The sequence below is a fragment of the Eutrigla gurnardus genome (genome assembly GCF_963514095.1).
Source record: "Eutrigla gurnardus genome assembly, chromosome: 3".
NCBI lineage: Eukaryota > Metazoa > Chordata > Actinopteri > Perciformes > Triglidae > Eutrigla > Eutrigla gurnardus.
In genome coordinates, this window is record NC_139917.1 from 9,234,931 (window position 1) to 9,262,842 (window position 27,912).

Below are 27,912 nucleotides of genomic sequence, written 5' to 3' on the forward strand. Positions count from 1 at the left end.
CTGATGATAATAATTATGTTGATAAAGTTTATGACACTTTGAGATATGGAGCATGTTTGTTTCTCCGAACTGCATGGTGTCAACTCGTTTATCAATAGTAATAATCATAAAATAATGTCTTCCATCCATCCATCGTCTACCGCTTTATCCTGTATTCAGGGTCGCGGGGGGCTGGAGCCGATCCCAGCTGTCAGAGTTCACCTGGACAGGTCGCCAGTCCATCACAGGGCTAAAATAATATCTTATCTTATTATATATAACAGGGTTCAATACAAGATAATGAGGTAACATTTAATACTGAGTGTAGTGGTGTCTGAGGGGAAAAAACATAATCTTTCAATTAAGTATGATTTTGAATCTTTTATTTTTAAATGGTTATTAGAGACATAATATACAACTCAACAATACACATTAAAAGTTAAAAACATTTCGGTAGATGCACATTCATCAAATTTCAAACTACATATTCCTTGAATACAATTATCTGTCTCAATTACAAATATTTTTTACACCTTAAAACGATGTGATAAGGATTTCAGTGTCCTTTATACACAGTAAAAACCAGATTTGATTAGTCTCTGTAGATAAACAAAGGACAAATCCGGATGAAAATGTGAAAACTTTGTGTGTTTGTCTGAACCAGCCTGTGGTTTTGTGCAGATGTGACGCTGACCGACTATGTAAGGCCATGGCATCCTCAGGAGTTTCACATTTTAACAACATAGAACATAATACCACCTTTGCATTGCTCTGCTCTAACTGTCCGCTGTGGTCACCAACTATTGACTTTCTCCAGCATTAGTTTACACGTACATTTATATTTCATTATTTTAGTAATCCTGTGAGATCAAATTCAATGCTATAGTTTGAAAATTTTACATTGTGATTTAATTATTAGAGCTAAAATTACAAAGAAATTTACGACAGCATAAGTCTGGTGATATTCTTTATTTTTCTTATTGCTTGATGATCTATTTGACTCTTAATGGGAACTTTTGCGATTGGATCTTGGCTACATTAACATAACAACCAAACTCTGCTTTGTTTCCCCGGAGACAGAGAGGATTGAGCAGTTTTGAAAACATTGCAATAGTCCCCAACAAATGCACTTTTCCTTCTATTGAAGTTATGTTTGTGATCAATTACAATGCTCAGCTGCTTTAGGAAATTATTCATTATTAAATTAAACTATATATTTGTGAGCATTTATGTCTTCAACAGGAGCCAACTGGCTTGATGCTTGATGTATGGAAATCCAGAAATTGATTATCTAGTTAATAATAAAGAATATTGCCAGGCCTATCCTTTAAAGGTCACTTCAGTTAATGCGATGCAGCTCTGCAGCATGTTATTTTCCCTGTCTGGCTCTTGATACGCTGAGAGTTGGAATATAACCATTTCCCACCTTACACTAAAGTTATAACATAAATATAATGGACATTTGAGAGTTTTGCCTTAATGTGTTTGGTCCTTGTGACACTATCAAAGCACTTCTTTGGATCATGCGCAAATAGTCACACCATATATATATATATACTCTCAAAGCCGCGTAATTTGTAGAATCTTTAGCTCTAAATTGATCTCATTTTCCACCTCCTTCTCTGCACTCATGGCGAGGTTATCATACACCTGTGTGTGTGGCTTCTCTTTACATTCCACACTTTCCTCTCTGGGGTCTTGGTCGCCGGCTGCGACCTTACAGCATTTGCAGCAGCAACAGCATTTGGCGCTAATCACGCCGACCACTTTGTCCCAGGGAGCCAGAGAGTGGGCCCAGAGAGGGAGGAAGTCCCAGGACCGCAGTGCTGCGGGCAGACACCCAGGTTTCCGTTTCTGCAGCATGTTGATGACCAAGATGATGATCAACATGATGGCCAGAGGTGCACTCACGCCCACCAGCACCTGCCAGCCAGCCAGCGACAGGCTGAAGATGAGGAGTGGTAAAAGGAAGAAGAAGGTGATGATGTAGACAGCCGCAAACCAGCGGTAGGAGGCGGTGATGTTTCCCAGGCCTTTCGCCAGCCGGATAGGGATGCGGGTGAAGGGGATTGGATACCATAGAATGATGCCTGAGATGTTGAACAGGAAGTGCACGAGGGCAATCTGGAATCAACAATCAACAAACTTTATTGATTTGCATCAGTCCTTATTTTTCTCCTCATTCAAATAAAGTGAACTCTATACATTTAATTGATACACTTTTCTTATTCAGTTGACAGCTGGCCAGCTGAGCATGTATGAAAAGATTAATCTTGTCCGAGAGTCAGAGAATTCCCAATAAAAATGTACTTTTAAAAATGTATTTTGAATCAGAATTTTCTAAATTGCCATTCTTTGAAAGCAATTCCTATTTTCCCTTTACTTCATCAAATTTTCAGGAAATCTTACAAGAAAAAATGTATTAGGAATTAAGTACCCATTCTTCATGTAAAACTAAGAATTTAAAGTCGCAATAAATACATTCTGAATTTCACAGTTATTATTGTTATACCTTATAGGTCATGATACATTTTTTGTTATAAAAGCTAAACATCTCCTGCAGTAAAATATGTTTAGACTATTTACAGAAATAAAGATTAGTAAACAAGCACCGACTTCTTCTGCCTAATAGTTCTTCTTCGTCCCTGACTGAAAAGGTATTCATATAAAGTCTGTTATAATGTGTGCATTTCTTTTGTGTGTGAATGACTGACCTGCAGAGCGTTAGCCAGCGTGTCTCCAGGACTAGCCATAGCTGCCAGGATGGCTGTGGTTGTTGTGCCAATATTTGAACCCAGAGACAACGGGTATGCTCTTTCTATGCTGATGACACCAATACCTATTTCAAAAAAACGTGGCATGGATTAAAAATTCATGTTAATATATAATATTTCCATACCCTCTTTTAGTCTATCATAACAGGAAATGAGTTGCATTTATTAGCTTCAGGTCTTGCTGATTCAGGAAAACATGTAAAGTGTGTTTGCTCCCACAATCCCATTATAGTGTTTTCATTAATTCATTGCCTAAAATGTCACACAAAGAGAGAAAGAGAGAAGAACGAGACACAGAAACATGAAGAAAAGTAGATTCCAATGGTATGTTTATGGGATTTTAAGTGCAAAATGGTACATAGATATAGGATGGATGGGAGGATGGATGAATGATTGACCTCACCAACAAGTGGAGTAATAGCAGAAGTGAAAACTGAGCTGCTCTGCACAATGAAGGTCATTCCAGCTCCAACTACAATGGCGATGTAACCTGTGACCCAGCCAAATGGGAAAGGGAAATCTGCACACAGGAAACATCAAACACAACATTCATGGATCACTTACCAACACGATCACATCAAACTCATTGCTCTTGAGTGTGCTGCTCACCGGTGTTGAGGATCTTCTTGATCACTGAAGCCACCTGTCCCTTCAGCATGGAGTTGAGCAGCTTGACAATCAGGATCAGGCAGGAGCAGAGCACCAGCAGAGAAAGAGCCAGCAGGATCAGACCCACCGCCAGGTCAGGCAGATTCACATCCACAAAGAGATGCGTACCTGTGGACACGCAGGAACACACACATGAGACATGATGACACAGCGTGGATACGGCAGACGGTGGCTTTATCCTTCTAGTTTTCAAACTGAATTCATGGATTTTTTCCTGGAATTCTACAACAACCTGAACACACACACACACACACACACACACACACACACACACACACACACACACACACACACACACACACACACACACACGAGGATGCACACAGGCCGTAGCTGCTGATGTTAAACACGTTTGCTAGGCCATGTGATATGAGTCCATGTATATCTTGGGGAGAATATTACACATTTGCTTAATTTACAGATTTTACTTTTTTTTTTATTTTGGTAAAAAAAAACAAATAAATCAAATAAAATACTGAGAAAACTATTCTTACATTTCTGCACATTGTACGTTTGGGAAACGTTCTTCAGTGTGAAGGTGTAGTTGCCATCGACCCAGCAGAGAGACGGAGACGTGCAGTTCTCCGGACCAGGAACCGTGACATTCATTGAGGTCTGAAAGGCAGTAGCAGTTTGACAGTAGGGACTTTAATCTTCTTGACGTTTGAGGATATTTGCTACCAAGTCAACACGCTTCGGTCTTACTGTGTTGGTGAAGGTTTGGCACCACTTCTTGATGAGACTCTTGTTTCTGGCTTCAGGGTCTCCGGTGGCAATCCCACTAATCACAGACTCATCCAACTATGTTGGAGAGAAGGAAGGTGCAGAAATGTAAATCCATGACAGAGATGATAATGTTTTATTCTGGCATCTTATTTATCTGACACTTTGGAGCTTCAGGGAATAAAACAAAACACATCATTCCAAACACAGAGAATATGTAATACTGCTTCATGGTTCATACTGCATCAGATATAATAATGTTAAAGGGGCCCTGTGAAGGTTTCTTATGAAAAAATCAAAATAATGTTCTTCCTCATAAAACATTTTGCAAAGCTGAGTTTGTTTCTATATTTTTAAATATAACAGTTCTTCCTCCCTGCCTTTGATTGAACATTGCAGTGTTTCTTGTCACATTGCCATGATACTCCTGAGGGTCGTTTTAATGTCCTAACAACAAACATTTTCTTTTGACTTGAACAATAAAGGTAGTTTGTACGCATCAGAAATTTTACCTGTATAATTGACTCAGTGAGGACGTCAGTGATGACATTTAACAGGTCTGGGGCTTCTCCACTCTGAATGTTGAAGGAGTCGATGATGAGCTTGGTGACCTCGTACAAATAACCCGTGGCGACTTCCAGCGGCAGCAGCACCAGCACAGAGAGCCAGTTGAAGAAGTCGTGCACTGTGGCTCCTGCAAAAGCTCTGGGCACATTGTGAAGGGGGGTACATGAATGCAAAGGGAAATTACATATGATATTTATAAATAAAGTATTATTGTTGTCCAGGAATAAGTCATCTAGCTAGAAGGTATGTAAAACTTTATAGTAACATTAATCTCCAAATATGGTGATTTTGTTATTTTTCAGATAAACTTGATGATCATGCACTATAGGAAAAAAAAAGTGACTGCACACTTAGGCTAGACGTATTCACTGTGATGAAACTAAAAAATTAAAAATAATAAATCGGCATTTCTTGGTTGAAAATGGCTGTTCAACATCTACTGTTTACACTTTTAATCTGCAATATTCGTCATTTTTAGAAAAAAGGGCAGGATTTCATATAGTACGTGAGATAATGAAAATTTATTAGTTGTAAATTCCTCCCAAACTCCTGCCACGAACCTCAAAAACTATGTTTTGTTCGTTATTTACAAGCTGGCATTTTGGATATGTACATGGTTTTCACAGACAGAAATGAAATGCTTGTTACTGATGCATCTGTTGTTGGATATGACTGTTATAGCAATAAAAGATGATTCATCAAAGTCAGACAGTAGACACTGTTGCTCTGTGTCCAGATTACCTTTACGTATTCTTGCAGTTCACAGAAGAACACAACGTTCTTGAGATCGTTTGTGGATTCCCCTTACAGGGAAGGAGGCAAATCCATCAAATAGAAAATGATTACCTGCGGAAGGTGCTGCGGTCACCGGCCTGCGTCATGGCAACCAGCGTGTTGGTGACAGAGGTGCCAATGTTGGTGCCCATGATGATAGGAACGGCCACCCGGACCGTTAGCACTGCCGACGCAACACAGGTCTCCTTCATCATCATCATTATCATTCATGCATTCGTACATGGATGTGTGTGTGTGTGTGTGTGTGTGTGTGTGTGTGTGTGTGTGTGTGTGTGTGTGTGTGTGTGTGTGTGTGTGTGTGTGTGTGTGTGTGTGTGTGTGTGTGTGCTTACATCCAGAGGAGACCATGCTGACAACTATGGAGGAGGAAGTAGACGAGCTCTGGACCAGCAGGGTGACCAGGACACCGATGACCAGACCAGCCAGAGGGTTGGACAGAACTGTGTTGTCCTGAAAGATGTCACCTGCTGCTTTACCTGGACATGGTGGACAGAAAAATGCATGTGCACCTTCAGAACAATATGCAGGTGGAGAGTGATTAGACAGAATCTAAAGCAAGAAGACATTTTCAAATGTCACAGAAGAAAAAGCACAGAATATGCTGCTTCAGTGTCAGGGTCCTGTTGTGCAGGCTGGATCACTATCACCACTGTCACTCTGGTCATGACTTACTGGGAGATTTGAAAACAAAGCCACCGTAACTGATGCTAGAAACTACTTTTCCACTTATAACAAGTTAAAAAAGACAAGCCAGCATGCGACTTGGTCACAATTACAGTAATCTGTGGCCTCAGACAAGTGTCGCTGTGTTTACCTCCAACAAGCTGGAAAGCTGAGCTGAGGATGTCGAGGGAGCAGATGAACACGTAGAGGAAACCCAGCAGCAGGATCGACTTCCCCACCGACACCAACACTCTTAACACCTTCCCTTTGGTATCCAGAGCTGGGACAGGCACCAGACATGAATGGGATTTAACACAAAAGAGAAAACATTATTTTAAAAAAAAGATTTGGCCAACTTTGTTTTATGGGCCTTTTTTAATTTGTCATAGCAGGAAAAACACAGGTGTGATTAATGTTTAATGGCTCTGTGGCATTAAAGTGCATCATCAGTGTCAAAAGGAGTGTTGAGCGTTATAGGAAAACTATCCGTGTCTACAGTGTGTTGGCACAGGTTGGCTCAGCTGTCCATCTGGCTATTGTCTATCACACCCATTAGAATGTATGACCTCAATGCTTCCTAAATAATCAGATCAATAACACTGATTTGATTTATAGTCCATCTAATGAGGCAATGATGACTTCAGTTCAGCCAACCAGAGGGATTATGAAAAGTTATAATCACCTTTGGATGATTTGAATCAATATAGATGTAATGTTTAGTTGAAGTGATTATAACTACACATGTCCCTGAGAACAAAGGAACTCTCCAGCCCACATTAAATCTACTCAAGTGGGCAGTGAATACTGTTTATAGTGCTGTAAGAAGAGGTTATATGCTGTGAATGTATTAATATATGCAGCTATGCACTTGTTTATTTAACAGCATGAAAACAGTGAACTTGACAACTCCCAAGGTTATGCCACGACGTTCTTAATCACATCTACAGTCTGTGTCTGTATTCCATCTGCAGGCATGTACATCTGTTACTTACTGACCGAACACATCTAATCAGGACACATGAAGTACATGGATAAGACAGCGCTGCACTCATTGTGTTACAGTTGTCGTCCTCACCTGACCACGGGACCCCGCTGTCCTTCAGCTCCGGCAGGTCCCATGGGTCCGGGTCCTCCGGTTCCTCCTCGATCAGAGCCACAGTGGAGTGTGCAGGGCTCGCTTTGACCTCTAGGACAAACAAGACGTTGTCTTATTTTGTGTAGAATTTAAACATAAGATGTAACCGTCATCTATATGTATATATTAATGTCTGTTACAATTCATACAAAATTAAAAATACCGTTGCTCTTATTTCCACGTCTCTGCTTGAGGTCTTCATTGCCATTGCTTTGAGCAGCCATTGGCTAATAAAGAAAAATGAAATAAAAAAGGTTACATGAGGATTTAATTCCAAAATACTCTTATTATATTTTACAACGGTGTATTAGGGCCGCTGGAGGTTAAAAAAAAGTAAATTTGCTCTTCCTCCAGTGGCCCTAATACGCCGCCGTAATATTTAGTGTGCTTAAATTTTATTTGTCATTCACTTAAAGTTGAAGTTGAAAACCAACACTTTTTAAAGAGACTGCAGTTAAATCAAATATGTCAGCCTGAATGTTTGCCAGGTGCCATCATAATGGAGGTCAGCATCATATTATGTCATATCACCTTTGACAGAAATCAGTTATATCTAAAACCCTGTTAACTGTTAGGTTCAGAAATATCACACACACACACACACACACACACACACACGCACGCACACACACACACACACACACACACACACACACACACACACACACACACACACGCACGCACGCACGCACGCACGCACGCACGCACGCACGCACACACACACACACACACACACACACACACACACACACACACACACACACACACACACACACACTTTCCCTCACATGCCAGAGTATTGATCGTATCATCACATGCTCTAGCTGCAGTAAAATTCCATTCACACAACAGTATGACACAGAAAGATTCTACCGGCTTTAAAACGTGTTCCATTGACTGAGAAGTTAATCAGTTTCCTATTTGAACGTATACATTAACAGTGTATACAATCATCTTAAATATAAATAATATAAATACATATAAAATGTATGTTTGTTTTTAATTATTTGTTTACAATAGTTGTTTGTTGTTGTTTCCCAGATAAGTTTTAGATGTGTATTAATACAGTGTCTACCAGTCTTTCATTGGCTTTGGTCCATTTTGTCACTTAAGTTGAGAGTTTAGGCACACACACACTTTGTGGTCTGCAGTGCATCTATTATATTCATATAGGAAACATACTTTAAAACATTTTATTGAGAAGTATGATTTTGTACATCATACCATTAAAATGTGTTACCATCATCATGTTGCCATCATCATAGTAACAACTCAAATAATAGCATCCTCTATATATCTTAGCAGTATGTTTTTACAGTAAAGCAAAAACAATAACGATGTATTATTCAGCCTATTACACAAGTATAAATATACACACAATTGTAACCAATATAGTGGCCATGCTAGTCCTCACCTGTGGCAGGCGTAGTGAGTCCATGCTCCCCGTGTGTGTGCCGAGTTCACCTGGGCTTCAGGTTTAAGTGCTTCCCCCAGGCAGGTGGAGTGAAAGGTGGGTGGGTGGGTGGGTGGGGGGTCCGCGTAGGGCAGGGGAGTGCGATGTGCAGCATTCACATCATCAGGGACACTTCCGTCTAGATAAGCACACCTATCAAACCTTGATTCGTCTTTCCTGACACTGTTGTAATCTCACTGCGAGTTGTCGCAATCCAACTCACATGGTACCTGATAAGTCTGTTGTTGGTGTCTGCCTTCACCTGCACTAGCTGTCACTAACCTGTGTACCTTACCTGAACACCTGACTGGTTCTACGCCTCATTCATATGAGGTTGATGTGCAGAGACATTCCCATATCGCCTTAACAGAAAGCCCTCGGAGTGATGGCGGCTCCAGCTGGTGGACCATTGGGAGAGAAGTGCAGAGAGAACGGCTCCCCTGGCAAAGGTTTATCCCACTTACAGATTGACCACATGGGGGTGGGGGAGGTTGCCGGATGTGCAGCGTGTCCCACAGAGTTTGTGTATGTGGGTTTGTTCTATTTTTGGCACACAATGAGATTTTTTGTGGCAATCTATTGATTCTCTTAATACAGCTGCCCGTTGTTCAATACTTCACCATATCACTGACCTACGTTTAGGCCTACATAAGTGTTGATGATGGATGAGAGAACTTAAGTTAGTCTACGCCACACTAATGCATTAAGTTTCCATGGAAGTGATGACCTGACAATCTTAGGCAAGGACATCCTGTATCTCTCTTACAGTGGTCCACACCCTTACAATCACCACCACTGCACTTTTCTGTATGTCCAATGAAACACCTCCAGGCTTGATTTCTACTTGAATCTATAATCAGTTTCTGGTTTAATAGGTACATCCAACTAAAACGGATGCAGTCTAATTGTAATTTTAATGTTTTGGTTGTAGTTTGTGGTACTGTTGAACTGTATTGTACTGAGTGGGCACAATAATTGAAACATCTGTCAGTATAACGCAATAAAATTCAATGGAAACCCCAAATGACCAGTACGCTCCTCTACCATGCAAACCAGCACAGATGAAACAACAGCGAACAGGTGCATAACTGGGAAATATATACACTATTTTTAGTTTTATCAGTAAATGATTGTCATCTAGTAGCTCTCCTTCTCCTCTGTTCCTTCCTCTCTAGACCTGCTCTAGATAAACAAACAGGACTCTATCTGTCTGTACTCTAGCTGACTTGCTGTATTTCATAACTCAGGAAAAATAGAACATGAATTGTTGTAGTCAGTAAGCAGACACAACAGACGTAAAGAAAAGTGATTCACACATTACAGCAGCACAGTGACAGGTTATGAGTAAGGAAATTGATATTTAATTAATTATTTATTTAAACATATAGGGTTATGGTCATATATATAAACAGATTGTGTAGTAACAATTATATTATATACAATTCATTTCATTTCAATTTCATTTATAGTGTCATTTCACAACAGAAGTCATCTCAGGACACTTAACACATTGAGCGGGACTAGAATACACTCAAAATTTCCAGAGTCAATACAATTTCAAAGTCCCAACATCACCCAGGGGCAAGCGTTACAGCGACAGTGGCGAGAAAAAACTGCCTTAATAGGCTTTTAGGCAGAAATCTGGTGCAGCCCAGGCCCTTGGGTTCCAACTGCATTTGGTGTTGGTAGTAGTATAGTAGTAGTAGCATTAACAGTAGTGGTGGCATTAACAGAAGGAATAGTATCATAGTAGTAGTTACTGGAGAATAAAATTACCATGAAATAGCACATCATTTTAAAATCAACTAATTATGTAGCAGTAATGTAGTATTTTCAGTGATATAAGTAATATAATGAAACGTAATATAATGTTAGATATGGTACTACTTCTTTTTTTTTTGCATTATTGTGGTGTTAATATTTTTGACAGCCACTAGAGGGCGTCGGTTGAATGAGTCTTGAACTTTCAAAATAAAAGACCCAGTTTGAATCTTGACTAATTAACTCTTTTGGGGGTTTGTACGCTAGTAAAACAGAAAAATTAAGTGAATACTACAAAACGCTTTGCACATAATATTGTTAAAACAACAATAACAACAAGATTTCTGTCGCTTCAGTTAACTAACAAATAGCACCTTTTCTTTTTTTTTTACTTCCGGGTCTTGTCAGTGCTCGCTGGAGGAGCAATGACATTGTACCAAACAGAAGAAGTCGAGTCGTGCCGAGTGGCTTACAATTTGTTTTTTCACATGCTTTGAAAACCGTAAATTAGCACCGATATAGCCGTCAACATGTCATCCGCCACCCCAGGTTTTACAGACGAGCGGCAACACAGAGGCGGCCAGGTAAACGCACCGATAAACACTTATCGGGATGCTAACGTGTTAGCAGGCTAGTCTCCTGTTTAAATCTCATTAGTGGGACTGTAAGTGAATGCAAGGTAACGCTGGTGTTGTGTGTTGATCTGCAGGCACCTGTGGGCATGGAGTACGTCCCCACAGAAGAGGAGAGGAGGGTGTTCAGGGAGTGCAACCAGGAGAGCTTTTGGTACAGGTGTAAGTTTCTGTCTTTCACGTGTAGGTCAGACTACTGATGTGCAAAAACCCCACCGCTACAAGGTGAAAATGTTGACGTTTCTTTGACGCATCCGTATTGGGTCTGACACGAATATGCTTTCTTCACAGCGGTGCCCTTCTCTCTGATCGGCGTGGCTATCACGCAAGCCTTAGTTGCCAAAGGTAACGCTCAGAGAAATCACCAACATATCTGTGAAATACATGTAAACACACCTCCAACTTTAAATGGACCCTGTTCTGTTTGTTTGCAGGGACTCTGTCTGCTTCTCCAAGGTTTGGATCTCTACCCAAAGTGGCCTGTAAGTTCATACACTTCAAGATGTCAAAGTTGCCTCATTTAGACTATAATGTTGAATCACACCTCTAAAACAGCTTTAAAATAAATAAAACAACAATCTTAATGCAGGTGCATTTATGACTGTTGTATTCAACTGCATTGTGTTGGCTAGGTGTATGTAATAAACTGACAGCTAAGTGTTTATGTTATTAGTGTAATATGACAATAGACACCCTATTGAATGCTGCACTAATTCAAGTTGACTTATTTTCCCAGACAATGACCATTCCTACCTTTTTAGCTACGGTATCATATTTTCGCACCGCTCACAATATTTTTCTCAGTTAAAACACTTGTCCCGAGTTGAAATTCAATTATATTATATGAAAGGAGAAGCAGTCATGGCCAAAATGTTGTCTCATAATCGCTTCAAGGGGACTAAAATGATAAATATTTATACTTTTGAGTATGTTTGTCTCTCCAGTCGCCGGCTTCTGTGGCTACCTGGCCGGGAAGATGTCGTACATGAAGACGTGCCAGGAGAAGTTCAAGAGGCTGGAGAACTCCCCTCTGGGAGAGGCACTCAGAAAGAGGACGGGAATGCCTCAACAACTGTGAGCACCACACACACCCCTGACTGAAACACTGTATGTTTTCATCCACCAGCTACGCCCTAACCGTCTTTCTGGCCTCGTCCCCAGCTCTCAGGTTCCTCAGACAGAGCTTAGTGACCCAGACACGCCGTCATTTGATGCCATGTTCCAGCCAGCGGGAACTTCCGACCAGACGCCCGCCAGCACCAGAGATCATGGATATGGCTATAATGAGGCGCCTGAGCCAATGGGCAAGGCAGATGACTTCAGCACTCCAGGTACCACAGAGACTGTATATGTTTTTCAAATACAACGTACGAATGACCATATGTTGGCAAATTTGCATAAAGAGAAAATCAGCATCTTGGGTTACTAAGGATTTGCTATTTATAAAGCTTTCGTTTGGGAAAAATTTAGCAATATCTGATATTTTTCAACTTATACTGAACAATGCAGACACTGATATTTGTGTGTGTGTGTATATATATATATATATATATATATATATATATATATTTTGCTAAAGGTAAGTATATTATACCATCCCAGTTTTTCCCTAAGTCACTATTATGGCAGTGTGTCATCTTGCAACAGTATACTCAATCAAAGGCAAAGAGAGTTGTGTGCAACTATGGTGAAAGGCCTTATTTTCCAGTGCTGAACAGAGATGCTAAAATTATAAATATAAAATGGCATTATGATGGATTCCACTATGCATACATTCTTTTGTTTTATTTCCTGGAATTAGAAATTTAACAATCATGATGCACGCAGAGACAATAAAATTAGCTTTGTGCTCCATCAGAGTAAATTAATACCAGAGTTGCACTTTTTATTTTATTAGATGATTTATGATTATTGGGGATGCCAAAATCTGTCCTATGACGAAATGTGCTTCCCACCACTGGTAAGTTTAACTGTCAGTAAATCAATTTAGTCATCTTCCCTAATTGACTCTTTGTTAATTTCCTTTCACCACCCACAGTGGAAGACGATGAGCCCAGGAGGAAGTCCATCCTCTACGAGAACCTGAGGCTCAAGAACAGAGAGAACTACGAGGTCACGCTAACTCAGAAGGCCGAGACGTTGCTCAAAACGCCTGAGAAGGAGCCAGGGAAACCCGAGAAACACGGTAAGCTTCGACTGCAGTGATGTTTGATACACAACTGTTGTCTAAAATGACTAAACTCCTTCTATCTTTCTTATGTTGCAGTGAAGAAAAACATCTATGGAGACGCCTGGGAGGACTGAGTCCTTATTTGACATCAACACATAATATGTATGCTGGCATCCCCGATACTGAAGTACCGTAAGCAGCTAGCAGCGGCCATTTTGCTCCAGTGTGACTCGGTGTCATGAAGTTGTGAGTTTCTGATATGTTTTTGCAAAGTGTCAATAAAACCAAATTACATGAGGACTAAGTCCCTTTATGTGCTGCGATGCTGATTGGAATTCATTGTGTACCTTTTGACATCTTCACTAACAACAATTCAAATAATGAAAGTATAAATAATATTGAAGCCACATTTTCAACTTCAGTGCACACAAGATGGCTGTTAATTCTTTTTGTGCTCACTAAGAACACCACGATGCACGCTCAACTTTACATCCTTGTCAATTTGAATTTATTTTTAGTGTTATTTTTTTAGGTGCATGCATACCAGCGAGATTTATACTTTTTTTTAAATGTGGTAACAGTTTAAATGGGGGACTAAAATTTGATTAACACTCAAAACTTGCATGGCAGCTTGAAAAGAGAGAGAAAAGATGTTTCCGCTCTTCTCCTGACTGGCTACGGTTAGAGTTTGACCGGCAGATAGTTCATCCAATCAGCTGCCACCTATTTTGGGCTGATGTCTTTTCCCAAACAGTTTCCAATGACGGCATCTCAGGTTTTTTTCGTGTCACAAAACCATCTGTTACCCAAAACTTAACTGGAAAAGAAAAGGCTTTATTAAAGCTGCAAATGTAAAGAAAGAAATAGTGGAGTAATGTCTACCTGAGCAGAGAATGAAGTCACTCTCCCATTTGTGTGAGTGGTAACTGTGCTTCTCCTTGCTTTGTTGACATACTCCGTTGGTAAATGTTCGTGCATCGAGTGTGACCCGCTGGCTAGCTCACAGCCGCCGCTCTGCACTGCGTTGATATGGACGTTACAGCTGATAATGGTATCCTGACCGCCGTTACAGAAGCATAGCAGCCTCCAGTAGGAATAATCTTCAACTTCCCATTTTCAACACTTTTGCTTGATTTTGTACCGTTATCGCCCCCAGCACCGTTCGCTGCAAGCCGCCGTCACCACGCTTAGAACTGTTGAGAAGTAATAGAAATGATCCCATGCTCATATTTATTACCTTTAAATTAGACATTTTGTTTTTCACACATTTTATTTGAGGAAATGAGGGGAACATGTACAAAAGATTATTTTAAAAATGTATATACAAAAGTCAGCCATAACATATAAACAGTCAGAGAAATGTAATTTAAATATACAACCAGGCAGACAAGTCCACAAAATACTGCTGAGGCCTACTGCAACAACATAGTATTGACAGAGCAAGGCAAATCAGAGAAAGCAATCAAATAAATAAGCCTGACTACAATTGACCATGACTATGACTATGACCATGACCATGATCGTGGTTGCAGCTTTGGCCCAAATTCTTCTCTGAACCGTGTCCATGACTTAGCCCAAAGCCATGTGCAGAGCTGTGTCCATGATGATTGGACGGTGACGTGTGACTGGACAGAGCACTAGTCGAATTCGGCCAGCCTTCATATATATTGTCCTTGGTATTGGCAGTGTGGACACTGGACAACGGAGCATAAGCCTGGACCGGGTAGGACCCAGGTGTTGGATTGATTTGTGGGAGCAGGGTCTTCCTCCTCTCCTCTGTTGAAGCAGGGACAAACTGAACAGCCCTGAATCTCCCCAACAACCTAAAAGGCATCATCTTCTCCAGAGCGCCGGCCCTGGCCTCAGACATGTCCAAACGAGAGAACCAGCCTCTCCCATGCATCCACCCGACCAGGATGCCGATAATGTTACAGGGGAGCACACTGTGTGGGATGAGGGCAGTGGTGATCATGAGGAGCACCCAAGGGAGAGCCATGGTGGGGAAACTGACACCGCACAGGAATCCTTTAGTCATTTTAGTGTGCATGGTAGTTAGAGCGACACATGCCAGGGCCACTGGAAGCAACCCCTCTGTGTGACTCTGGCTGCTGTCATCCTGCATGAGATCCAGGAAGCTGTAAAACACTCCTGTGGTGGTGGACAGCAGGAGGAACAAGAACAGGAAGCGGACGGTGCCAACACCTTTCTCCAAACTGCCACTGAGAAACACCAAGGCCACCATGTTCAGCAGAAGCTGGGCAGGGGTTTTGTGGTAAAAGGGGTACGTGAAGAGCCTGTGGATGTGTCCATGTTGAAACACGGCGGCACCAACACTGAAACCCCCCTGAGGGAAGTTGAAACTTGTTTGGATGCCGAACAAAACGCACGACACAAGTAGCACGGTTATAATCCCACTCGTGAAGACCGGAACCGCCTCCTTGCAAACTTGAAACAGCATTTTAAAGTTCTCAGTTCGGATCATCTTGCGAAAATATCTTCCACTGCCAAGAAGCTGAAGCAAAAGTTTACCTGCGGTTCAATTGTCGCCCCCACTTCCTGACAGGAAGCAGCGTTACTGTCACATCCAGACTGGTTTGCTTTGAGCCGACGTCTTCTGTCCTACCAGGCTGAAGTAGGCTGATATATAAGTGAAAGGTTTACACTCATCGATTATCTTTTTGACGGCCACCACACTTATTCTACTGTTTTTAGCCGCGGCTCCCAGAAGTAAGACTTTAGCTAGCTAAGCGTCAAAGCCGGCTAGCTGGCTTAAGTGTTAAAAACAACTTCTGGTCGAACCTTTTAAAAGTAAAACGTATATTGACGAACAGAGACATCTATTTTCTAATGATTGTATTTAACTGCGCAGCAAATTAAAGCATACAAACTGTATGTGAGACCGGGCTGCAAATCTCTGCAAAACGCACAGTCTGTAGGGTTAATGGGCAAGCTAAAGATAACTACTGTTGCATTTTGAAGGATAATTTGCTCAACTTCCGGTGAAGCCTTTTTTTTTAAATGATCAAAATGTTCACATCGCCAGGATTGTTTTCAATGTCATAATTGTATGACAATACAGTGGATACTTCTTATAACAACATAAAATTATCCTCAAGTGCAACACTTTATTTTACTTGCCAGTTCATTCTACTTTATACCCCCTTTCACTAAAATTCAGAGTGAAATGTTGAGATTTTTAACGTAGGACATATTATCATTTTATAGAACATAATGTATTGATCAGAATACACGATCCGGTATTTTATTATAAGTAGTAAGAGCAGTGGCGGCGCCAGGGGGGAGCTAGGTGGTGCTGTAGCTCCCCCTATAATAGCCATAGCATCCGCCCAGCACCCCCAAGAAATGTCTGTAGTTTTTTTATATTTATATTTGAATGTCATGCATGGACGTAATTTAGGGGGGGGGGGACACAGGGGACATGTCCCCTGCACTTTTTCAAAAGGCCGTTTTGGTCCGTTGCACTTTTTACCGTCCAAAAACAATGTTACGCTGTAGTAAACAGAGACGCGTCAAGCACTAGGACCAAGCGGAAAACGTCCGCTCAAGCTGAAGCCTGTTTCCCTTAGTTTAGACCGCCCACAAGCGCCTCGATTGGCTCTGCCGTTTCTTGTGTGATTGGCCGTCCCCGCTGTCACTCCATCTTGCTTGCACACCGACGGTCTGCTAGTCTGCGGTCAGGAGTCCTACAGGAGTCCGCTACTGGAAGTTAGTTCACGTCCGCTAGAAGGATGTTAATATCAGAGGTTTCATTTACATTTACGTTTGAATCGGTGTCCGTGTGCGTATGTGCGCGCGTGCGTGTGTGTTTGGTAATCAGACGCAGCCAGGATGCCTAAAAAAAGAAAAGTGGACATAATAGACTTCTTTAGAAGTCAAAGTGTAAGTTACTCAAAGAAATGCGTTACACCCATCCTGCAACACCTTCACTGGCTCCCAATAAACAGCATATCCACTTCAAGATCCTCCTCATCATCTACAAAGCTCTCAATAATCTGATCAATAAAATGTATTAGTATTATTATTGTTGTTATTATTACTATTGGATTAGAATTGGGTGATAATATTTTGCTACATGATTTACAACCAGTCAAACCAAAAAAGGGAACAGTAAACTTAAAATTAGCAATAGAAAACTAGAAGAACTACTAGAAAACACAGTGAACTGAAAGAGTTAGAGTTTTATTAAAAATACTTGTGTCCCCCCCACCTCTGAAATCAGAATTTTGTCCTTGATGTCATGTATGTTGTATCTATAGCCCTTGTGTTGAATACTTTTACATATATTGCTTATAGTCGTGGAACGAGTATAGTTAATGCGTGTACGCGTGTGTAGCTATATATACCAAGGGTGGTCCGATGCCACCGCCATAATGAAATGCCCCGAAATTCAAAGCACCTTCTCTTCAGTGTTGAGCATCCCCATAGCACCTGCAACAGAAAATCTCTGGAGCCGCCACTGAGTAAGAGTATGCTATTCATGGTCAAACAACACTAAAATGCTGCCGACTTCTGACTTCTTTTTAAAAATAAGCTGTCACATTTCTTGCTATTTTTACTATTTATGGATAAAACAACATATTGTAGTCAGTGCAGTACGTGGAGAAAACCTACATAAAATACTAACACATTCAAACAGACAAGCACCATAAGGATATGAAATAAAGCCTGGCTGAGGTTAGCCTTCAAAGATGTTTTTATTTTATTTTCAAGACATTTTCCCATTTAAATTGAAAAAAAACCACCAACATCTGCATGATACAAAAGCACCATTCAGATTATTTTTTTGTGAACAAAAAAAAAGAAAAGAAGTGACGTAAGCACGCCTGTCCCCCTTCCGGTGTCGTACGGTAACTGCGGCGGATGTTGATGTTTTGTTTCGGAGCTGGCTGGACGATGTGAGTTGTATCGTCTCCGGGACGGGTAGTTATTTTTGTGTGGTTGTCTTGGTTTTTCTCGGTGTGTTCTCTTCTCGGTAAGCTTTCGCTGTTCGTCGGCATCGTGTCTGTCCCGGTGTCTGTCCCGGGAAGCGCGAGGCCGAGTCGTGCGATGATGGAGGACTTTGACGAGATCTACGAAGAGGAGGAGGAGGAAGAGGAGGACGAGGACAGGGCCGCGGAGGAGCAGCTCCTCAAGTACGCTCCGGACCCGGTGGTGGTGCGAGGGTCCGGCCACGTCACTGTGTAAGCGAATGGCAACACTTGAAGGCACCGAGGGGGGAGGTTACCGATACCGATAAGCGAGCAGCAGCCGCGGTCTTCGTGGATACCCGTCCGCTAGTTAAGTTAGCCACCGCTGGTGACCAAGCGTAGCCAGCTAGCTACCAAGTTAGCAGCGGGCTAACTGGCGAGGAGCGGTTAACTTGAGCTGTCGTTTTAGTGCAAGCCGCTACATGAATACACGTTACCGTGTCTGCCACGTAGTTTGACATGCTGTTGTTTTCGCTCTTTTCACGTCTAGACAGCTTGTCCCCGTTATTTCTCCCACCGTTTCGTTACTTGGACACGGGATCAGACTCGTTTTGTACGGAGGGAGTAGGTTTAAAGGACACAGAGACCGTGGCGTGTGACGTGACTGCTGCTCTGGAGTTACACCGGTGCGCACGAGTTGGACATTGATTAATTTTGCGTACGCTGAAATTGCTAAATGTTATCCCCAGTAAAGCACTGAAGAGCAAACCGTGCGGAGTAAACATGAACACAAAGTTGTTTTTGTGTCAGTAGGAGCTAAAGTTGCAGGATGTTGTCTCGTCCAGTCAGGCAGAGAGGAAACACAGTGCAGAAGTTATCAGCAGCTTGAGGTTAAAGCTACTGACATCAATTACGCAACTGAATGGTGTTAAGTTTTCACATTGTTTCTTCTGATCACATCTTTTCAAAGTGTATGTTTGATTTGTACTCTTGTTAGCACTTACAGTCACGGGGCAATCATTAGTTTGATTCAGGTCTAGGGTACATGGATATACACAACTATGTATCACCTTTGACATACTTAATATGAAATGTCAGATGTTTCTGTGTTATGGGGCTCCCTCAAAAACAAGATGGTACATTCCAGGAGGTTTATTTATCCTGGTACACATTGGAATTTGTAACAATTTGCCCCAGATATGTGCTGGAGTTGGATGAGTGACCTGAAATGTGAAGTTGGAGACGTGATGCCACTTGGCAAAAAGCCAGTTTTTTTTACGGTGCACGTCTGATTGTGTGTAACGTCTTCTGATTTCCCTCTTCTTCACAGGTTTGGGCTAAGTAACAAATTCGAGTCAGAATTTCCATCAGCACTTACAGGAAAGGTGAGTGTCTTGTTATTCATGAATGCATATTAACTTTGGCAAAGTTACACTCTTGCATTCACATCACTACACGATTTCCCTCATGTTATGGTCACCAGCCAACATGTGATACATAATTGTATTATGCTAAATGTGCTGTCCTGCAGTATGTTGTAATTCTCTATTCATTCATGTGATCACCAACACAAAACACAGATTAAATTAATGTAGTTAATCAAATTTGATCTTGCATTAATCACTATTGTTGTGTTTTAAATACATTGTGAAATAAATAAACATGGTACTTTATTGCTATACCAAGTATGTGCATTTCCCCAGGTGGCACCAGAGGAATTCAAAGCCAGTATTAACCGTGTAAACAGCTGTCTGAGGAAAACTCTGCCTGTGAATGTGCGGTGGCTCCTGTGTGGCTGCCTCTGCTGCTGTTGCACATTAGGCTTCAGCTTGTGGCCCGTCATCTGCCTCAGCAAGAGGGTGAGACAACCAACAGCATCACAGTAAATCCACATTTTTTTGGGGGGACGAAAATAATTTCATCCAATCTCACTGTTGCCTTCCAGACAAGAAGATCGATAGAGAAACTTCTGGAGTGGGAGAACAGCAGACTTTACCACAAGGTGAGCATGAATGGATATGTGTAATAAAACACCCTGTGAGGACATGTTAAAATAACTATCTGAACGCTATGGCACTCTGTTTGCAGTTGTGTTTGCATTGGAGACTAAGCAAAAGGAAGTGTGAAACTAACAACATGATGGAATATGTAAGTATCTTATATTCATCCTTCATTTTATTATAATATATTTACTTCTTGACTTATTTTTTTACATCGATTGTTTAAATGCTATAAAATTTGACCATCAAATATAAGTTAACAGTTAATGCCAAAACCCCTAAAACACAAGAGACTAGGATGTTAATGATTGATGAGAATTCTGCAGCATAAATACAGGAGAAACTCTAATTAGTGAAGCCTAATCTTTATATGCAACTGTGCAGAAATGCCGATTTTAATCGGTATGAATATACGTGCAAAAAAAAAAAGCTGCCTATCGTTCGAATGTTGATTTAGAATTTGAATGGCAGCATCATCAACGAAGCCTCAAATTATTTGATGCAGCCCTACCTGACACATCCATCTACTCGATCACATAAAGCAGTTCTGCACACCGATTTGTAACTGAGCCTGCAATGTCCCAATACGACCTGATATTGTAAAATGATAGCTACCTTGTTAGAAATGCTCTAGCCAAATCTCTACCACTTGAACTATCGGTATCGTCTTACAGTAACCGCTGTCTCTCCTATCTCCTGCAGGTAATTCTAATAGAGTTCTTACCCAAGATCCCCATCTTCAGACCGGACTAGCCCGACTGCGGCTGATCTTAAACCTGGACTGCTGCCCAGCTCTGTCACAGAACCACAATGGCTGTCAAGCTCCTGAATAAATACCCCAATGATTTTGTTTACAGGCTGGCATTGATCGTCCTCTTCTCACTCCCCCGTTCTCCCACACATACCTTCCCTTCACCCTTGTTTACAAATCCAGCACCCAACGCTTCATTTATGGAGGGAATCTACCATGGGTGAGCTGGCACACTGTTAAGCCATGCTAACCGGCACCAGCCTGTGGGATGACGGGAGAACCAGCCACGGGCAGCATTACGGCTTTTGGAACTAGAGCTGGAGACCGGTTGTCTCACATCGAGTCCTTTTGAGTTACGACTGGAATTTTGTCACTTGTAATGTTCCCTAACCTAAGCACATGGCACAGTCAGACCATGATGAAAACACACACAATCCCACTTTACCTACTGTCTCACCGCCAACTTCACCTGCAAAAAAAAATAAAAAATACACCCCAGTGCTTTTGTAATAGGTGGTTTGGTGCTCTGGATCACTTCTAAAGGATTTGGAAGCAACACAACACAGAACTCCAAAGGAACGGTCATCCAAATCGACTCTGTAGCGGACGGGAGCGTGTTCGGCAAGGGGCTTTAACAGCTGAACTCAATAACTCCCGTCGCCTCCCGTCATATCTGCACACATCCCTGTGCATCGCCCCCAACCCAGTGACAATCACACACTCTGACTGTACCCTCCATAGTATGAAAGCGTCTTCATGCTACAGTTTACCTGGAACAATCTGTCTTTGACGGTGTGGGTGTCCAGGTGATGGGCTGGCTGCCTAGCAACTGCTTTTGAGTCGCAGTGGAACAAGTAAGCTGGAAAGAAAGCCACTCGTGATTGAGAAGAGACCCCTTTCTTTCTTCTTTTTTTTTAGTACCAAGTTATGTTTACTATTTTGGTGAAAGAAAGGCAGTTAATGCTTGCAAAACGTCACTGTATTTGTGATGTGTGTGTGTGTGTCTGAGAGAGAGAAACCTAAGCAAAAAAGAGACAAATCAGACATGAAGAGATCCTCTACTGTAAAGCAGGGTTCTTTCTTTGACGTAATCGATCTTTGTTACTTTTGTTTTAGTAATTTATAAATGCGTGAATGCACTTATAATATGTGCATTCATGAAATTGGTCTCAATTTTGTTATTTTGGGTTGGGTTTTTTTCAGCAAAGGTATGTCATGGTTGTTTCCTTTTTTTTGTCTTTATGGTCATGTATCAACACTAAAGCACACAATCTGTCCTTAACACCTTCACATGGCCTCTCTTCCTTATCTGCTGACCCTGGCTGTTCAAGTTAAGGATATGCCTCTTCTGAGAAAATTCCTCTCCGTTTTAAATGTATGACTAATTGCATACAATGATCTGAGGTGACCAAGTGTGCTGGGTCCTCTTTATTAGGTGTTCGGTAATACCAGGGTTCTGTATCATGAAGCAGGATTACTGACGTTAACTTGATAACTGCACTGAGTAAAACCAGACTACTCCCAAATCAGGAAAGTGGACTTTGAGCGGAAGCACTAATCTGTTTTTATATTAACAATGACATATGACTTTCATGTGAACGGGGTTACTCGTAATGATGTAATCACCCTACTGCAGTTCTCCTTCGGCACTGCAGAGCGTTTTGATTATCTGGCATGTGGCAGGCAGATGTTTTCATGGACGAGGCTCTAAAAAAACTCACTGTAGCTTCACTGTACGCCACCTGTCCGCACCAAACAGCAGACTAGCTGGTGAACATGGTCAAGCATTTAGCAGCTAAAGAGGCAAATATTTCCCACAGGAGTTGGTGGAGACCAATAATGGATATGGGAGCATCACCTGTTTTGAAAATGAATCCTAATATCAGGCCTCTGTGTCTACTGGGTGTATGAATAGGCCGGCAAGGTGTGCATCAGTTCAGTTATCTAGCTATCTAACAATCCTGCTTTGTCATAAAGGTCTAAGACTATTTTTTAAAACTGTTGACAAGTTATAGAACACATCATAGAGCACACCCCAGTCTAATGTAACATACACCCATTTGCCGGCAAAAATGAGATGGTTTATGTAAGCTTTTCTCACCCGGCACACGTCATGATTTAGAAAAACTTCCAGAGACAAAGCCACTTTGTTTTAGGTCACACAGCTCCAGTGATTGTATGGGTCACACTCAGGGGATTTTACTTATAGCAGCAAGATGTATTGGGAAAAATCTCACTGTTGGGTTAAGTTACAAAGGGGTGAAGAATAGAGATCACAAATGAATTACTTGAATAATTGTAAAATTATACATTTGGCGTTGGTTTTGAAATTGAAAAATGCCCCTTGGAAAAAAACTACTAACCTTTGGTGGTCTTCTGGTTTGGATGGAGCACATATGCCATGTACCCTCAAACTGAAAAAAATGGTGTTGGTTTGTATGGTAAATGACCCACATCCACTTGATTACCACTGGGTTGCCTATTGGTTCATCGGTCACTTTTCTATATGTTTTTGATTGTGGTCTGCTGTATGTAAATCAAGGCATAAGGCCATATGCAGATATTTGTGGTGTGCGTGTGCGTATGTGTGTATGTGCACGGTGTATGCAGGGAGATCGTAGATCTCAGACTGTGATTGAACCCTGCACAGAAAATGAGTCCTTTTTTATATAATCTTGAATGGTCCGTGTGTGCGTTTGTGTGTACGAGGGAGAGACAGATATATGTACATATGACTCATGAGCAGACGTGCAGATGTACAGTAATAAACTACCAATAAACAAGGCTATGGGCATCTTCCTCTAACTGTGTGATTTTTCTTCCCTTGTCGACATAAAGTCTGTTAAGACATCTGAAGTTGCAGGAAATCTAGACTCACTAAGTCATAGCTGACTGGATTTTAGTCTTAGTACTTACTGTATGACCAGAAGCAGGGTACTCTCCAGGTCAAGCACCCAGAAGCCCAGCTGGCTAACATTCACTGTTTGACAAATGTGGAAGCAGCAGCCCAACAAAATGGAGGAATGTGGGAGGTACATAAGCCCCAGCACTCTGACGAGACGAGGTGGCTCACTTTCAAAGGTGAGTGGAACAAAAACAGACTTTGGGAACGTGCATGCCGCTCAAAAGCTGTAAGAGAATTCACAGATGAGATGAAACGGCTATAATTCCAGGGAGGAGTTGTCAGAGAGACTAATTAGGATGACTGGACCTCAAGTTTACCCGTAGATAACAAAGCAGCGAGCTTCTGATTCTTCAAAATGATGACAAACCAAGATGGTGCCAAGAAACAAGGTAGCGACGGCCAAAATGCTGAACTCGAGGCTTCAAAAAGGCAGTCGATAAACCAATGGGTGATGTCACGGTGACTACGTCTTTTACTTTAGAGATAATCATCTTAGAGGGGGAGATGTAATGAATGAGAGTTGTTATGAGCAGAAAGTGATGAGCACATGTCTTGGATGGAGGTATGATGTAAGCGAAGAGTCAGTCGTTGTTGTTGTACATGTGACAGTTCAGAAAAGATACACAGAAAACTCTCTTTGGGAACATCCATGATGTCAGTAGGACATCTAACTTCGATTAAGCTCACATGAACACATTCAGTGTACAGCTGGACAGATGTGCCCGACAGCGAGAAGAGGGGCTTCACTGCTGTGGTTTGCTGAGAAGAAATGAATGAGCTGTGGTCATGCCAATAAAAGCCACAGTCACACATAGAATTCATTTTGCATCTTTTATGTTGTTGACAGAATTCTCTCAGACACAGTGACTGTACGTAACAAACAGTCACACACACCGACTCATCCACCTACATTCTTGTAATCTTGGTAACATAGGACATATGCCAATTGATAAGAGAACATGTCCGATCAATAACCTATCCCGAGGCTCAAGGCAAGTCAGGATGAGGGAAAATGTGAATTTGTGCCTTTCATTTTCACAAAACAGTTACATTTTTACTTTATTAGCGTCTTGGCATCCTGAATTAAGTTTCTGCTAGTGATGCATCATGCAGATTTTACTTCATTTCTCGTACAACAGAGAGATATAACATAATTACAACACTGAAAAAGGGAAGAATCTATAGTTTGTATGATGATAGATGCTCTAAAACAAGTAGCCAAAAACAGAAAAACAACAATCATAAACATACTATTCATTTAGTGTGATGATTTTATTGGCCGAAGACTCTTTTGGCAGATATGGCCTCTTGATTATGTAAGCACGGAATTACTGTTGAATTGAATTACTGACAAAGTTAGTATGCTTTTAATCCGCCGGAGACCATTTTCAAAAGTGCCTCCATTCCACCTTCATCGTCGCTCATTCCGTCAAACAGGCTGAAAATTTCAGAATCTATGTTACTTATCAACTCGGTTAGATCAATGACTTCTGTTTCTTGGGAGGAAGAATCCACTGGGCAAGAACCTGTGAAGTATCACAATTATGAATTAATTTAATTCATTCCAAGGAATAGAGAATTTCATGAATATGCAAGTTTATCCGCCGTGGTGCTGAACAGATTAAAAGGCAGAGATAACAAACTCAACTCAACGCTTAGAAGTTTAAGAGGTGATAAATGGCTACTGTGTGACAGTATGCATTTAACTCCATATACTATACTGTATTATGTTTGTGCATAGTTACACCACAAGTAAGGTAAGCCTGTAGCTGCTGTGCAAATGAAGGCAGTTTACTCAAACACTACTAAAAGTGCAGGTACATTCTTCACTCACAACACATTCACAGGTTTAGACAACAAAAACTTAGTTGGGTTGTCGTTAACTTGACTGAATTATGACTCATGACTTTCCAGGTTTGAAAAGTGAATCCAAGTGCCTTAAACTTGAATTCCCTCTACTGGCCACCAGGAGGCGACTCCTCTGGTTGCACAAATAAGTCTGATTGTGTTAAAGTCTATGAAAAAATGACCATACTTCTCACTTGATTTATTATCTCAGTAAATATGGTAAACATGAGTTTATGGTCTCACTTCTTCAATACAGCAGGATGTTCAATCAGTAAATGATGGTCACATTAAGAGTAAAATAGACCTAAAGCTTTAGGGCGTGGCTACCTTGACGGGTTGTGTCTTGTCTGGGGGTTGTTTGTGTTTTGGCCTTACAACTTTTACTCTTTCACAGTGTTTTCATTTCATTAATTGTTTGGTCGCTTAAAAATGGTCTTAATCAGCGCTCGGTTGTACGTAGGTCCACCCTCTTGTGTCGCTTCTTGTTGCAAAAAAACAACAAGCTGACGATGGCAAAATGGCTGGATTTTGAACAGCAGTCCATAAACCAATGGGTGATGTCATGGTAACTACATCCAACATGGCCATGGTTCGTTCTCATACCTTTATCTGCTTCCAGGATAGCGGGTGAAGGTAAGCCCAGACATTCTGCCTGCTTGCGAAACTCTTCCAGCTCAGCAGTCGTCACCTTACTTCTCTTGCCTGAGTGCAGAACAAGTGAACGCAAAGGAGTTAATAACGGTACTAATGCAGGGTCAGTCAAAAATGTCATTTTATACAGTAAAAAGCTCTGCTGTGTCTCTTAGTCTTGTTTTTACATTAACATTTTTACGCACATCTGGCCAATATGAGGACATGCAAACATTATGGGTAAAAAAAAGTACCAATACATTAATATAAAAACACTAAATTTCAAGTAAAAGCCCTGCATTCAAAATCCTAGTAAAAGTACATTACAAGTATTCAGTGAAAAATCATTGAAATTCTAATAATTGGATTACAATAATACTGATGCTAGTTTTATGATTTCCAGTGGTCATCCAAAGGGTCACAAAATAAATCTGGGGCGTTTTTGCTCTTTTTGTTTGAGGAGATTTTTAACAACATTGTCCACCCATTTAAACTCTCAGACATCAGTGCAAATCTATTTCAGTGTTACTCCCAAAGATCATTTTATTCTGCATTCATTTGATCAGTCCGTATGTCTTAATTCTTACTGAGGAGCTGGAGACCTCTGAATGTTTGTTGTCCGGTGGTGTAATTTGCGTGGAAAACCATGCAGTCAGGGCAGCCAGTACTCAGCAGGACAGCAGAACTAACGAAAGGTTGCACTGGAGATAGACAAACACACATCAGCAAATAAACAAAGCGCTGTTGCAATGGCGGACACAAAGTCCACATTTGTTGGTGCAGGTGCAAGATCGGTCCAAATGTTTGTGGTTCATCGACACTACTCACCCGAAGAGAGAGTGCTGTTTGCCAAGGTCATCTTAGATGTGACAGTGAAGCAGATGCCAAACCTTTCATAAGTATTTAAAAAGTGAAATTACACACAGACATGCTTTTAAATTTGTAAAGCAAGACTTTGGTGAAACGTAAAGCTTGAAACTACATTTTTTGAGACTGAAAAAGCTCGATGGCATCAGTCTGGTTGACAACAGAAGTGATTTTCACCCTCCCGGTTTCCACAAACATCTTCGTCAGCATTTTGGATGCCGGGATGTCTGTGCCTTCTGCTATGTACGTCCACTTCCCCAGCAGCTGAAACAGACAGTGTCTCCCTCAGTTGCATACGTTTACAAATGGTTGTGTGATTTATTTATTTTCCAAAATGCAAGCAAAAATGATCTAAGATGAAGACATTTTGGGAGAGACGAGTGTCTTACCTGCTCTGTTCCGTTGATTTCAATAAGTTGGGTCAGACTCTCGCAGCTGCTCACAGGAGCCGACTGTCCGACCGATAGAAGACTGAGCACAGCCACAGCAATGTGAACAAACTTCATCGTGACTCGCCACATCTACCGACACAAAGATCCGAAATCTGTCTGCGTATTTCACTGATCGTCACTAGAAGCTGATTGTGTCTGCTTTGTTAAAAGTTGTGTTCAGACGCCCATTCCATGTGGGCATGTTTACACATGTGTTGCAATCTGGCTGAG

At 41.3% G+C, this 27,912-nt stretch overlaps 5 protein-coding genes across 5 annotated transcripts; 2 read left to right on the plus strand and 3 right to left on the minus strand.

Moving 5' to 3' along the window:
* Positions 1–1,539: 1,539 nt before the first annotated feature.
* Positions 1,540–9,127, minus strand: slc34a2a (solute carrier family 34 member 2a; the record flags this gene model as incomplete). Its single annotated transcript, XM_084005314.1, has 13 exons — positions 8,720–9,127; positions 7,469–7,532; positions 7,246–7,356; positions 6,322–6,450; positions 5,840–5,983; positions 5,559–5,670; positions 4,658–4,850; positions 4,128–4,223; positions 3,917–4,037; positions 3,363–3,530; positions 3,157–3,273; positions 2,694–2,818; positions 1,540–2,103 (listed from the first exon to the last, which is right to left on the minus strand). The coding sequence occupies exons 1-13, from the start codon at positions 8,741–8,743 to the stop codon at positions 1,540–1,542; spliced, it is 1,968 nt and encodes a 655-aa protein (XP_083861440.1). The 5' UTR covers positions 8,744–9,127.
* Positions 9,128–10,927: 1,800 nt separating this feature from the next.
* Positions 10,928–13,637, plus strand: LOC311010734 (OCIA domain-containing protein 1). The gene is made up of 8 exons (XM_084005328.1): positions 10,928–11,103; positions 11,229–11,313; positions 11,443–11,496; positions 11,586–11,633; positions 12,096–12,225; positions 12,313–12,482; positions 13,190–13,336; positions 13,418–13,637. The coding sequence occupies exons 1-8, from the start codon at positions 11,050–11,052 to the stop codon at positions 13,453–13,455; spliced, it is 726 nt and encodes a 241-aa protein (XP_083861454.1). The 5' UTR covers positions 10,928–11,049; the 3' UTR covers positions 13,456–13,637.
* A 937-nt stretch (positions 13,638–14,574) lies between these two features.
* rhbdd2 (rhomboid domain containing 2) lies at positions 14,575–16,204 on the minus strand. The gene has a single exon (XM_084005323.1). It carries the CDS (start codon positions 15,801–15,803, stop codon positions 14,802–14,804), a length of 1,002 nt encoding a protein of 333 aa, XP_083861449.1. The 5' UTR covers positions 15,804–16,204; the 3' UTR covers positions 14,575–14,801.
* A 2,000-nt stretch (positions 16,205–18,204) lies between these two features.
* On the plus strand, positions 18,205–23,803 carry chic2 (cysteine-rich hydrophobic domain 2). Its single transcript, XM_084005336.1, has 6 exons — positions 18,205–18,522; positions 19,580–19,634; positions 19,953–20,108; positions 20,195–20,251; positions 20,338–20,397; positions 20,952–23,803. Exons 1-6 carry the CDS (start codon positions 18,389–18,391, stop codon positions 21,000–21,002), a joined length of 513 nt encoding a protein of 170 aa, XP_083861462.1. The 5' UTR covers positions 18,205–18,388; the 3' UTR covers positions 21,003–23,803.
* A 919-nt stretch (positions 23,804–24,722) lies between these two features.
* LOC311010709 (uncharacterized protein) lies at positions 24,723–27,862 on the minus strand. Its single transcript, XM_084005297.1, has 6 exons — positions 27,640–27,862; positions 27,366–27,514; positions 27,212–27,273; positions 26,971–27,084; positions 26,357–26,455; positions 24,723–25,431 (listed from the first exon to the last, which is right to left on the minus strand). Exons 1-6 carry the CDS (start codon positions 27,769–27,771, stop codon positions 25,262–25,264), a joined length of 726 nt encoding a protein of 241 aa, XP_083861423.1. The 5' UTR covers positions 27,772–27,862; the 3' UTR covers positions 24,723–25,261.
* Positions 27,863–27,912: the final 50 nt, after the last annotated feature.